A 14,648-nucleotide genomic window follows, 5' to 3' on the forward strand; every position below is an offset into this window, starting at 1 on the left:
ATATAACAGACACATCACACGCACATTCCTAGGCCGAGTTATACTAAGAGCCTGTTCACATCTGCGCTGGAAACTCCGCTAGCGGCCTCCATTGCGGATCCGGACGAAAATCCAGCCAAAAATACCAAAAACAATAGCGCAGCATGCCGTGCCCGGTAAAACCACAGCGACTCAATAGAAACCCATCAAAATCAACGGGTTCCGTCTGGCGCTGATTGTCTCCACCGTTCTGGCGCTGATTGTCTCCACCGTTCTGGCGCTTCCGGTATTTTCCTTGTTATACAGCAGGATGAGTAGGGATTGGATAGGGAGCTTTTTTTAGGTGCACCCTAATCAGAGCAGGGGAACGGTGTGCTGGCGCCGCAGCTGCTGGTGGGTAAGTGATGCGGGCGGTCCGCGACCGCAGCCATAACAGGTGCTTCTCCTTAACCGGCGCCTACACGTTCTTTATACTAAGGCGATGTTCACACGCTTAACTAAAAACGTCCAAAAATACGGCGCTGTTAACCCTCTCCTGACCTGTATGCTCTCAATAATAACACATAAAATAACCGGTCTCACTGTCGCCCCCTCTACACTGCGCATCTTTCCGGTGCTTTCATTCTAGAAAGTTCTTTGGACAATCTGCCCTTCATGTTGTGTCTATGAACATATTAATCTTATGTATCAAAAGCTTCAACATTGTGTAATGCAACTTTCAAATACAAAAGAGTGTGTTCAATCCATCACCATTTTCACTTGCTGTCAGTGAATGGAAACATCCAACTGCCCTGAAGATTTTCAGCTGAAACAGGTGAACGTCTCGTTACAGGAGGGAGCTCTGTGACCACGAGTGTAAATGTGTCAGCTTGACAGGAACAGAACATTGCGTTTCTGGATGTATCCATTCACTGACAGCAAGCTGGGCTATTAAAAATGGTGAGGAATTGAAAAACAAAGTCTATCAAAAAGTTTATGAATTTTTCGTTATACAAGACTTACATCTTTAATATACAACTTTAGACCTTCATTCAACAGGAACTACTACCCCCACCATTGCAGCTCCTACAGGGGTTGTCACCCAGCTTTCCTAGACTCCTGAGTGGCTTATCTGCCCATCTATACCGAGATTCCTCCCTCTCCCCTGCCACGCTATATAACTAGACAGATTTGCCATTCTGGACCCTCAGAAAGAGTGACAACCCCCGGAGGAGCAGTATTGGCGGCCATATTGGTTGTCACCAATCTTTTTCAGGAACCCTAAAGTTTGTACTTTTTCATAAATAGTTTTCATTGGAATTAAGTACATTGAGTTTAACTTTTTATTAACCCTTCCGATCCCTCTGGTTTGGGCCATTATTATTACAGCTGGTTATTACACTCCCCCTCCCCCTCCCGAATCTGTCAGTTTATATAAAAGTCCATTATTTGCATAAGAAATTAAACTCGCCGTCGACCTGTTTCCATTTCTGCGCATTTTTCCCTTCAAGGTAAACAGATATTTTTTCCTCGGCTTTAATTTCTTCCATCTGCAAAATCCCGGTCCAAGAAGTGGTCAAGGTGGGAGCGAGCGAATAAATAAGATCTAAACAGCGTTCTGTGCGTGTGACCTGAAGGAACCGGAGGCGGCGCCAGCGCTCATGGACGGCACTCAAAACCTCTGCCAGTCAGATACGGATGTTTGAGTCACAGCCTGAGAGCCGGGGGCAACGCTTCTCCCCCAAGTGGGTGGTGGACGAGCGGCGCCAAGAGCTGCCGGCAGAACGTTCCCAGTCCAGCAGGAAATGTGCAGGTTATTAACGGTATCACTCCCACCATCTGCGACCAGTCACCGGGGAAACGCCGCCACTCACTGCCACCGAGGACCGGCTATTAATGAAGGCGAATATTAAAATGTTATTTATACTGGACGCCAAAGCAGCAAACAAAGCCGGAGCCTGCGCCGTCCCCTCGGCCACAAATACAGAAATCGCGTCCAGCGGAGCCGTAACGTGAACGTACATTTTTATTTCAACCTAAATTGATCTGGTGCTGAATAATCTCCTCATATATCTGTATGGAGGTCAGAGATCCAATTTTCTGATACAGAGTTCCAAATCCTCTGCAATAGCCATAAAGTTGTGGTCCTTTTACACGGGCAAATTTTGGTCATATAAATGAGCGCCGATCAACAAGAGGAGCTATGATCAGCAATGAAGGGGGGCGAGCGCTTATTACTACGATCGTTCGTCCCCATACATTTCCGTCAGGTCGGCAGCGCGTCTCTCTGTTTACTCACGACCAGCTGATAAACGTTTGCTCGTTCCTCAGCTGATCGCTGGCCTGTTCATGTGAACGCTTGTTTGCCTGATCACTGGCCTGTGTAAAAGAGTCTATACGTAATAACGTTCTGCTACCTGCAGCCACCACTAGAGGGAGCTTAAAATATTACTGAATACTGATCTTACATTGTACTTAATAACACAGTATGTAGTGAGCTCCCCCTAGTGGTGGCTGCTGGCAACAAAAATCTTATCATGTAGATCTATGAGAGCTGTGTATATATATATATATATATATATATATATATGTGTGTGTGTGTAGTGAGCTCCCCCTAGTGGTGACTGCAGGTAGTAGAATGTTATCATGTAACTCTATGGGAGCTGTATATATCTGTATGTAGAGAGCTCCCCCCTCAGTGGTGACTGCAGGCAGCAGAATGTTGTCCTGTAACTCTATGGGAGCTGCATATATCTGTATGTAGTAAGCTCCCTCTAGTGGTGGCTGCAGGTAGCAGAATGTTATCATGTAACTCTATGGGAGCTGTATATACATGTATGTAGTAAGCTCCCTCTAGTGGTGGCTGCGGGTAGCAGAATGTTATCATGTAATCTCTGATGCCTATAACAATATATTATGAGATTAAATAGTAAATAATTTATTTGCAAAAGACAAACAAACCTGGTGAAATGGGATAAAAGCCTCTATGCCCCATCATGCAATCACTATACTGCTCGTGGAGTCACTGTGTATGTATCCAGCATTCCCTGCTTGTTCAGCGTCTGTACACCTGCTCTAGTGATTTGCAATTTGGGATATGGCGTGTTTTTACACTGGGATCTGTACAGTCATCTGGTATATGACAAACTCACTGCCCTCTGCATTATAGGAGCTGTCAGGCGGTGTCTGGTGACCAGCATGCTGACTGATTCCAATATAAGGGTATGTTCACACGACAGCGTCCGTAACGGCTGAAATTACGGGGATGTTTCCGCCTGAAAACATCCCCGTAATTTCAGCCGTAACGGCATGTGCAGGCACTTGAACGCCGCGTCCATTACGGACGTAATTGGCGCTGCTATTCATTGGAGTCAATGAATAACGGCTCAAATTACGGCCAAAGAAGTGACAGGTCACTTCTTTGACGCGGGCGTCTATTTGCGCGCCGTCATTTGACAGCGGCGCGTAAATATACGCCTCGTGTGAACAGACAAACGTCTGCCCATTGCCTTCAATGGGCAGATGTTTGTCAACGCTATTGAGGCGCTATTTTCAGACATAATTCGGGGCAAAAACGCAGTAATTACGTCCGTAATTAGTGCGTGTGAACATACCCTTAGGCTTTATTCAGACGAACGTGAAAAAGGTCCATGCAACGCGCGTGGTTTGCACGCGCGTTGCACGGACCTATATGTGTCTATGGGGCCGTGCAGACATGTCCGTGATTTTTGCTCAGCGTGAGTCCGCTGAAAAAAAGGCACGACATGTCCGTTCTTTGGGCATTTTGCACGCATCACGCACCCATTGAAGTCAATGGGTGCGTGAAAACCACGCATGCCGCACGGAAGCACTTCCGTGCGAACTGCGTGATTCGCGCAAGAGCTGTCAAAAGGATGAATGTAAACAGAAAAGCACCACGTGCTTTTCTGTTTACAAACATCCAAACGGAGTGTCTTTGAGATGAGCGAACCCGGACAACCGAACCGAACTTCACCGGGTTCAGCCGAACTCGTTTTGGCCGAACCCGGCAAAAAAATATCCGGGACGCGACGTCAGGAGATAGTCACTGTCCAGGATGCTGAAAGAGTTAAACTGGTTCAGCACCCAGGACAGTGACTTCCGATCCCAATATACATGAACGTGTTAAAAAAAAAAAGTTCTGACTTACCGATAACTCCCGGCTTCTTCCTCCAGTCTGACCTCCCGGGATGACAATTCAGTCCAAGTGACAGCTGCAGCCAATCACAGGCCAAGAACAGGCTGCAGCGGTCACATGGACTGGCGCGTCATCCAGGGAGGTGGGGCCCGATGTCAAGAGAGGCGAGTCACCAAGGACGCGTCACCAAGGCAACGGCCGGGAAGTTCTCGGTAAGTACGAACCTCTTTTTTTTTTTAACAGGTTGCTAGATATGGTGATCATTCGGAATGCACTGTCGCGGGTGCTGAAAGAGATACTGCCGATCAGTTAACTGACGTCGGCTAGAATCATCTCTATGATGGCGGCTGCGCGAAAATCACGCAGCCGCGCATCATACACGGATGACACACGGAGCTGGCAAGTGATTTTTGCGCGCGCAAAACGCCGCGTTTTTGCGTCCGCAAAAACGCCACGTTCGTGTGAATCCAGCCTTAGTGTGTACAAAAAGATGTTAGCTGCACATAAATAACATTCTTTGCTTTACATTGGGGATTATTCTCTGATGATTATAGTACGTGGAGCATTTCTTCTGTCTGACAGATGCCGATCCTGCAGTCCGGGCAATAAAAACAATCATGTGGCTCAGATCTTGGTGGAAAATTCTTTCATCTCAGGAACATTTGCTGACATTGAGAAATAGAGGAACATATAGAGGAGGAAGATAACTCATTGCAGCACTTACACAATGTCTATATGAGAAGAGCGCGGATTCATTCCCAGCTAAACAGAATATATTCAGCGGCTGGAATTACTGCCCCGGGCACAGACACTTGGGTAACGGGTTTGACCATTTAGATTGCACGACCATGAAATATTCAGATGCAACTGGAGCAAGAGTTACCCTTTACCTAACTCCACCAAGAAATACATAATTCCACTATTGATCCACACATCTTATATACAGTAACAGCTATTCATCTATTACTACTGACAACCAGCCTGTATATCATGTGTGAGAGGTTGTCACAGCCCCGCCCCCTGTTACTGACATCACTGATATATAATATAATTACATTGTGATCAGACATGAGATCCACACATCTTATATACAGTAACAGCTATTCATCTATTACTACTGACAACCAGCCTGTATATCATGGGTGAGAGGTTGTCACAGCTCCGCCCCCTGTTACTGACATCACTGATATATAATATAATTACACTGTGATCAGACATGAGATCCACACATCTTATATACAGTCACAGCTATACATCTATTACTACTGACAACCAGCCTGTACATCATGTGTGAGAGGTTGTCACAGCCCCGCCCCCTGATACTGACATCACTGATATATAATATAATTACATTGTGATCAGATATGAGATCCACACATCTTATATACAGTAACAGCTATTCATCTATTACTACTGACAACCAGCCTGTATATCATGTGTGAGAGGTTGTCACAGCCCCGCCCCGTTACTGACATCACTGATATATAATATAATTACATTGTGATCAGACATGAGATCCACACATCTTATATACAGTCACAGCTATTCATCTATTACTACTGACAACCAGCCTGTATATCATGTGTGAGAGGTTGTCACAGCCCCGCCCCCTGTTACTGACATCACTGATATATAATATAATTACACTGTGATCAGACATGAGATCCACACATCTTATATACAGTAACAACTATTCATCTATTACTACTGACAACCAGCCTGTATATCGTGTGAGAGGTTGTCACAGCCCCGCCCCCTGTTACTGACATCACTGATATATAATATAATTACACTGTGATCAGACATGAGATCCACACATCTTATATACAGTAACAGCTATTCATCTATTACTACTGACAACCAGCCTGTGTATCATGTGTGAGAGGTTGTCACAGCCCCGCCCCCTGTTACTGACATCACTGATATATAATATAATTACACTGAGATCAGACATGAGATCCACACATCTTATATACAGGAACAGCTATTCATCTATTACTACTGACAACCAGCCTGTAGATCATGTGTGAGAGGTTGTCACAGCTCCGCCCCTTGTTACTGACATCACTGATATATAATATAATTACACTGTGATCAGACATGAGATCCACACATCTTATATACAGTAACAGCTATTCATCTATTACTACTGACAACCAGCCTGTGTATCATGTGTGAGAGGTTGTCACAGCCCCGCCTCCTGTTACTAACATCACTGATATATAATATAATTACATTGTGATCAGACATGAGATCCACACATCTTATATACAGTAACAGCTATTCCTCTATTACTACTGACAACCAGCCTGTATATCATGTGTGAGAGGTTGTCACAGCCCCGCCTCCTGTTACTGACATCACTGATATATAATATAATTACATGTGATCAGACATGAGATCCACACATCTTATATACAGTAACAGCTATTCATCTATTACTACTGACAACCAGCCTGTATATCATGTATGAGAGGTTGTCACAGCCCCGCCTCCTGTTACTAACATCACTGATATATAATATAATTACATTGTGATCAGACATGAGATCCACACATCTTATATACAGTAACAGCTATTCATCTATTACTACTGACAACCAGCCTGTATATCATGTGTGAGAGGTTGTCACAGCTCCGCCCCCTGTTACTGGCATCACTGATATATAATATAATTACATGTGATCAGACATGAGATCCACACATCTTATATACAGTAACAGCTATTCATCTATTACTACTGACAACCAGCCTGTATATCATGTGTGAGAGGTTGTCACAGCCCCGCCCCCTGTTACTGACATCACTGATATATAATATAATTACATGTGATCAGACATGAGATCCACACATCTTATATACAGTAACAGCTATTCATCTATTACTACTGACAACCAGCCTGTATATCATGTGTGAGAGGTTGTCACAGCCCCGCCCCCTGTTACTGACATCACTGATATATAATATAATTACATGTGATCAGACATGAGATCCACACATCTTATATACAGTAACAGCTATTCATCTATTACTACTGACAACCAGCCTGTATATCATGTGTGAGAGGTTGTCACAGCCCCGCCCCCTGTTACTGACATCACTGATATATAATATAATTACATTGTGATCAGACATGAGATCCACACATCTTATATACAGTAACAGCTATTCATCTATCACTACTGACAACCAGCCTGTATATCATGTGTGAGAGGTTGTCACAGCCCCGCCCCCTGTTACTGACATCACTGATATATAATATAATTACATGGTGATCAGACATGAGATCCACACATCTTATATACAGTAACAGCTATTCATCTATTACTACTGACAACCAGGCTGTATATCATGTGTGAGAGGTTGTCACAGCTCCGCCCCCTGTTACTGACATCACTGATATATAATATAATTACATGTGATCAGACATGAGATCCACACATCTTATATACAGTAACAGCTATTCATCTATTACTACTGACAACCAGCCTGTATATCATGTGTGAGAAGTTGTCACAGCCCCGCCCCCTGTTACTGACATCACTGATATATAATATAATTACATTGTGATCAGACATAAGATCCACACATCTTATATACAGTAACAGCTATTCATCTATTACTACTGACAACCAGCCTGTATATCATGTGTGAGAGGTTGTCACAGCCCCGCCCCCTGTTACTGACATCACTGATATATAATACAATTACACTGTGATCAGACATGAGATCCACACATCTTATATACAGTAACAGCTATTCATCTATCACTACTGACAACCTGCCTGTATATCATGTGTGAGAGGTTGTCACAGCCCCGCCCCCTGTTACTGACATCACTGATATATAATATAATTACACTGTGGTCAGACATGAGATCCACACATCTTATATACAGTAACAGCTATTCATCTATTACTACTGACAACCAGCCTGTATATCATGTGTGAGAGGTTGTCACAGCCCCGCCCCCTGTTACTGACATCACTGATATATAATATAATTACATTGTGATCAGACATGAGATCCACACATCTTATATACAGTAACAGCTATTCATCTATTACTACTGACAACCAGCCTGTATATCATGTGTGAGAGGTTGTCACAGCCCCGCCCCCTGTTACTGACATCACTGATATATAATATAATTACATGTGATCAGACATGAGATCCACACATCTTATATACAGTAACAGCTATTCATCTATTACTACTGACAACCAGCCTGTATATCATGTGTGAGAGGTTGTCACAGCCCCGCCCCCTGTTACTGACAACCAGCCTGTATATCATGTGTGAGAGGTTGTCACAGCCCCGCCCCCTGTTACTGACATCACTGATATATAATATAATTACACTGTGATCAGACATGAGATCCACACATCTTATATACAGTAACAGCTATTCATCTATTACTACTGACAACCAGCCTGTATACCATGTGTGAGAGGTTGTCACAGCCCCGCCCCCTGTTACTGACATCACTGATATATAATATAATTACACTGTGATCAGATATGAGATCCACACATCTTATATACAGTAACAGCTATTCATCTATTACTACTGACAACCAGCCTGTATATCATGTGTGAGAGGTTGTCACAGCCCCGCCCCGTTACTGACATCACTGATATATAATATAATTACATTGTGATCAGACATGAGATCCACACATCTTATATACAGTAACAGCTATTCATCTATTACTACTGACAACCAGCCTGTATATCATGTGTGAGAGGTTGTCACAGCCCCGCCCCCTGTTACTGACATCACTGATATATAATATTAACAATATATTTGAAAGATAAAGATTTTGGGAGAATTGCAGGAAACATTTTCAAAAACATCATGGAGACATTTGATCAGCGTCTTAATGACCGGTTAACTTTCCGTGCAGCTCATCCACCTTTGCCCCCCTCCCCGTCAATGTCATCTGCGTGGTCTGTGGCCAATTAATGACCATGTGTGGTTTATAAAATTTCCCCCAGGAGGGAAGGATGTGTTAAGACTGAGGTATGATCTTCCTGATGGGGAGGAAAACATGAAGAGGGTTGGAGGTGGACTCTCAGGATAAATATCCCTCTCACCCAGACATTTCCTCACCAGTCCCAGCGAAGACCAAGAGCCGTGAGTATAATATATAAGAAACTATAATATAATATAATATCTCTGCTCCTATAATAGATCTGCTGTGCACATCGTGACTTTCCTTGTCAGTACAATCATTGCTATTGTTACAGTTCTGTTTCTAATAAAGCAGCGGCGCTGGCTCAGTGGTTAAATGCACTGACTGAAGATCCAGTCAGCCCCTGAGGGCCGTGCCTGTCACTTTAAGTGTATGATCAGTTCTATAAATTGATGTTACTGGCTGAAGATATTGTTTTTCTAATAATATAGAGAAGCCGGCTCAGTGAGTACATGCACCGGCTCAATGAAACACCCGGTGATTGTCCCTGATGCTTTTTATTGGATATTATAGGATATAATCTGGTCGTATTTCTATCTGAGGAGAGCTGGGTGACAACCAATATGGATGCCATTACAGAGGTTATTACCCAGCTTTCCCAGACACCTGAATGGCCATTATGCAGTGACACATCCCTAGCCGCCATATTGTTGCATAGATAGGCAGCTCTGCCATGAAATATTCTGGGAAAGCTGGGTATTAATCGCTTTGGGAATGGAACGGCGGACATATTGGTTGTCACCCAGCTTTCCCAGAAAAAGATCTAATCAAGAAACGGCAGAACAGAATTTGTTAGGGGAGGAGTTCTATTCACTGCGGCTTCTTTTATTGAGGGGGGGGGGGTGTATGTGAAGTTTGTGTCCGTGAAAAAAAAAAAAAAAGGGGCAGGAGGTTCCCGTAAACTGGGTGTAAGGCGCAATTTCCTACAACGGAAATTGTGGACTCAAAATCGGCAGGTCGAATCAATATGAATGTAGGAAGAGTCGGCTCCATGCCTGAGGGGCTGTTGTGTTTTGGAAATTCCTATCCATGTGCAGGTCCGGATTAACCCTTTTATGACCGGCTGGTTCTCTTTTTGGCCGGAGTTCTCCCTTTTGGACAAGTCCTTTTTTTGTTAGGAGGGTCCCTGACTACAGGCTAATAAGAGTAAGTTCTGCTGCGGGACCCCACTGGTTTGTTGTCATCTGTGGGAGAACCTTGCAACAAGTGTTCAATTCTCCTGCAGTGCCCCCACAAGGGAAATGAAGTATTACACATCACTCAATTATATCATTGTGTGGTCTGTGCATGATATAAATATTGTCACAAGTGCCGGGCTCGTTACAGGAGAGCTCTAATACACTGTAACGAGCCCTGCACCTGTGTTATTTGGCCATAATCAGGTTGGATTTTCAGTCTCTGAATATAAACAATGAGTATTCCCATTCACAGACAGCAAGCAGATGTCTTGAAAATATGAATTGAAACACGAGGTCTTTTAGAAAGTTGCAGAACTTGTCCTTATACACTGATCCAAGAATGGTCCAGACTTTTTTTTGGTTATCAGTTGTGGGTAGGGTTATTAGCCGTTGAGGGGTCTACTGGGAGTTGTAGTTCGCCCCCACATCGGACACATAAATATATTTATATTTCACAATGTTACAAAATATTTTTTCACCTGCTGATTTTTTCCCTGACCACGTCTCTGGCCGCCCCCTGCCCTGGCAAGCTGTGCCAACACAAGTCTCCCAGCATTCCTGGCACCGCCTAGCGCAGATGCTGGGGTTTATAGTATCGCCACTCTCACATTCGGTAATTACTCCTTATTTCTCCAGCAGAAACTTTCCTGTGGGAAACGGAGAAGAAACAAACAAACAAGACAAGTCAGAATGAAGTTCCTGGCACTCCTCCTGGTCGTGGCGCTGGCCATGGCGGTCGCCCTCGCCTACGGTACAGAAAATTACCTTGATTTCAATGATAAACTACAAATGATCTGAAATATTGGAAATAAGAGTGTGGGGAGCGGGAGAAGGAGACTCCATGGTAGATGTCGTGTACAGGAGGGAGAGGATTGGTCGGTGAATACAGGAGGGAGAGGATGGGTCGGTGAATACAGGAGGGAATCGCTTAAATAACAATCCCATCACCTGTCCCTATTATCACCCGCTCTGTGGAAGAGTTCTCATAGAGGGGGCAGCGGTGGGAAAAACTCCCCACAACTACAGCCAGTGCTTGATGAGCCGTAGACAGACAGACTGCTATAAACAGAGCCATAGGCAGAGTACAGACTGCTATAAACAGAGCCATAGGCAGAGTACAGACTGCTATAAACAGAGCCATAGGCAGAGTACAGGCTGCTATAAACAGAGGCATAGACAGGATACAGGCTGCTATACACTGAGCAATAGACAGGATACAGGCTGCTATAAACAGAGGCATAGACAGGATACAAGCTGCTATACACTGAGCAATAGACAGGATACAGGCTGCTATATACAATAGACAGGATACAGGCTGCTGTATACAATAGACAGGATACAGGCTACTGTATACAATAGACAGGATACAGGCTGCTGTATACAATAGACAGGATACAGGCTGCTATATACAATAGACAGGATACCGGCTGCTGTATACAATAGACAGGATACAGGCTGCTGTATACAATAGACAGGATACAGGCTGCTATATACAATAGACAGGATACAGGCTGCTGTATACAATAGACAGGATACAGGCTGCTGTATACAATAGACAGGATACAGGCTGCTGTATACAATAGACAGGATACAGGCTGCTATATACAATAGACAGGATACAGGCTGCTGTATACAATAGACAGGATACAGGCTGCTATATACAATAGACAGGATACAGGCTGCTGTATACAATAGACAGTATACAGGCTGCTGTATACAATAGACAGGATACAGGCTGCTATATACAATAGACAGGATACAGGCTGCTATATACAATAGACAGGATACAGGCTGCTGTATACAATAGACAGGATACAGGCTGCTATACACTGAGCAATAGACAGGATACAGGCTGCTATATACAATAGACAGGATACAGGCTGCTGTATACAATAGACAGGATACAGGCTGCTGTATACAATAGACAGGATACAGGCTGCTGTATACAATAGACAGGATACAGGCTGCTGTATACAATAGACAGGATACAGGCTGCTATATACAATAGACAGGATACAGGCTGCTATATACAATAGACAGGATACAGGCTGCTGTATACAATAGACAGGATACAGGCTGCTATATACAATAGACAGGATACAGGCTGCTATATACAATAGACAGGATACAGGCTGCTGTATACAATAGACAGGATACAGGCTGCTATACACTGAGCAATAGACAGGATACAGGCCGCTGTAAACAGAGCCATATATATCCCCCCCCTCCTCTTAGGGCTCTTCAACACGTAGCGGAATTGCTGCGTTTTTTCCGGACGGAATTGTGGGCGGACAATACGCACCAGCATACAGTAGCAGCAAAGTGGGCGGGATTCAACAAATCTCATCCACACACGGTGCGTATTTTTCGTACCGCAGCACGTCCGTTCCTGTTGCGGAGAGTGGACTGAATTGCTGCGTTTTTCAGAGGAGAAGTCGCCATCCCCCAACAACGTGAAAAACGCAGCAAAATACGCACCATTTTCTAAGTCAAAAACGCAGGAGATGGTGCCGTTTTTTACGCAGCGGAATTACTGCTCGTTTCTGCAGCAATTCCGTTACATGTGGACAAGCCCTTACAGTTACATAAATCATTTTCAGCATTGCTAGTAATGGGGGCGGGGCTGTGACAACCTCTCTGTCCTTTCATAAAACAGCAGTTGTCGCAGATATTAGGCCCCGCCTCTTCCTATATTTACTAACGCTTATGCTTCCTCTTATCTAGACTCATACGAAAGCCACGAGTCCTACGAAGAATACGGTAAGAATCTTTTCTAATGCCACTAAGCTGGGGGTTCGTTACAATGTATCAGTGAAGACAATCATCTGTAAGATAAACTTAGCTCTATGACCAGGCCCTCCGCTCTCTATTTCTGCCTCTGTTCTATAAAATATATACTAATTAATATTGTATGTTATATTTTTGCTGCAGACCCGTTTCTAAACCCAGCAATTGCCAGGTCCTTCATACCCCCGCAGAACAGGTACGTATGAATGAGAAGTAAGGAGAGCGGCAAGATGGTGGAATCAGGAAATATATATATAGATTGTGTATGAAGAAAGAATAGATAGACTACTCTACAATTCTGATAACCATTCTATTTCTCCAGTCACATCCAGAGCAGTATTCACATTTATACTGTCAAATAATGTGTTATACTCCAGTCACACCCAGAGCTTCCATTCTTTCATCATGTCTAATACATGAGTCACATCCAGAGCTGCCTTTACAATACTTCTGTTACATCATGTATTTATACTCCAGTCACACTCAAAGCTGCATTAACAATTCTGTTATATCATGCGTTACACTCCAGCCACATCCAAAGCTACCTTCACAATTCTTTTATATTATATGTTACACTCCAGTCACATCCAGAGCTGCCTTTACAATTCTGCTGTTACATCATGTATTTATACTCCAGTCACACCTAAAGCTGCATTAACAATTCTGCTATTTCAGGCGTTACACTCCAGTCACATCCAAAGCTACCGTCACAATTCTGTTATTATATCATATGTTACACTCCATTCACATCCAAAGCTACCTTCCCAATTCTTTTATATTATATGTTACACTCCAGTCCCATCCAGAGCTGCCTTCACAATTCTTCTGTTACATCATGCATTTATACTCCAGTCACATTTAAAGCTACCGTCACAATCCTGTTATTATATCATGTGTTACACTCCAGTCACATCGAGAGCTGCCTTCACAATTCTTCAGTTTTAGGAGCCAGGTAGCCAATGCACCTAAAGACTTGTTACCAGCTCCTCGCTTTTGGGTTGTCTTTATTGGTTTGTGTCATAGTTCTGGTTCCTAAACTATTTTGTCCGCCCTCGATTTACACAAACAATAACGTGACATGTGAGGTCCTGCCGCCTGAGCGCTAAGAGGAAACTGAGATAACTGTGCAGCTCTAGCTGTGACTGGAGTAGACCCTTAGTATATAGATGTAATGTGTGAGATATTTCCCATAGTTATTTATACTTCATTTCCTGTTTTGTAGATTTCGGCAGCGCGCCAAGAGTCTCCGGGAACGCCAACGTGAAACCTGCGAGGACCACAACCCCTGTGATCGCTACGCTACGAGGCACGGCTGGGCTGTCGCTTACAAGCGATTCTTTGGAAAGCGCAAGGGCGAGAAGTAATAGGATCCGTGAGCCCTTCTGATTGTGTGTGAGGCAATGATGGGGCCCCGGGCCCCTGTGTTATACCCGTGCCGGCTCAGACTGCTGCATAAATTCTCTGTAATTGTTGATGTGATTTTTATCGTCTTCTGTCGCACTTTTCGTATATTGGGGGGGGGGGATCCAGGACGGTCGCTGGCGGCACCGCGGAGCTGATTCTGGGCTAGTTACTGAACGCGCTCGGCTGTGTTT

The 14,648-nt window shown here is 43.9% G+C and overlaps 1 protein-coding gene across 1 annotated transcript; it reads left to right on the forward strand.

Annotated features, from left to right (window-relative positions):
- Window positions 1-10,855: 10,855 nt before the first annotated feature.
- Window positions 10,856-14,648, forward strand: MGP (matrix Gla protein). The gene is made up of 4 exons (XM_075832456.1): window positions 10,856-11,017; window positions 12,991-13,026; window positions 13,198-13,249; window positions 14,276-14,648. Exons 1-4 carry the CDS (start codon window positions 10,957-10,959, stop codon window positions 14,415-14,417), a joined length of 291 nt encoding a protein of 96 aa, XP_075688571.1. The 5' UTR covers window positions 10,856-10,956; the 3' UTR covers window positions 14,418-14,648.

This window comes from Rhinoderma darwinii, chromosome 7, assembly GCF_050947455.1.
Source record: "Rhinoderma darwinii isolate aRhiDar2 chromosome 7, aRhiDar2.hap1, whole genome shotgun sequence".
Taxonomy (NCBI): Eukaryota; Metazoa; Chordata; class Amphibia; order Anura; family Rhinodermatidae; genus Rhinoderma; species Rhinoderma darwinii.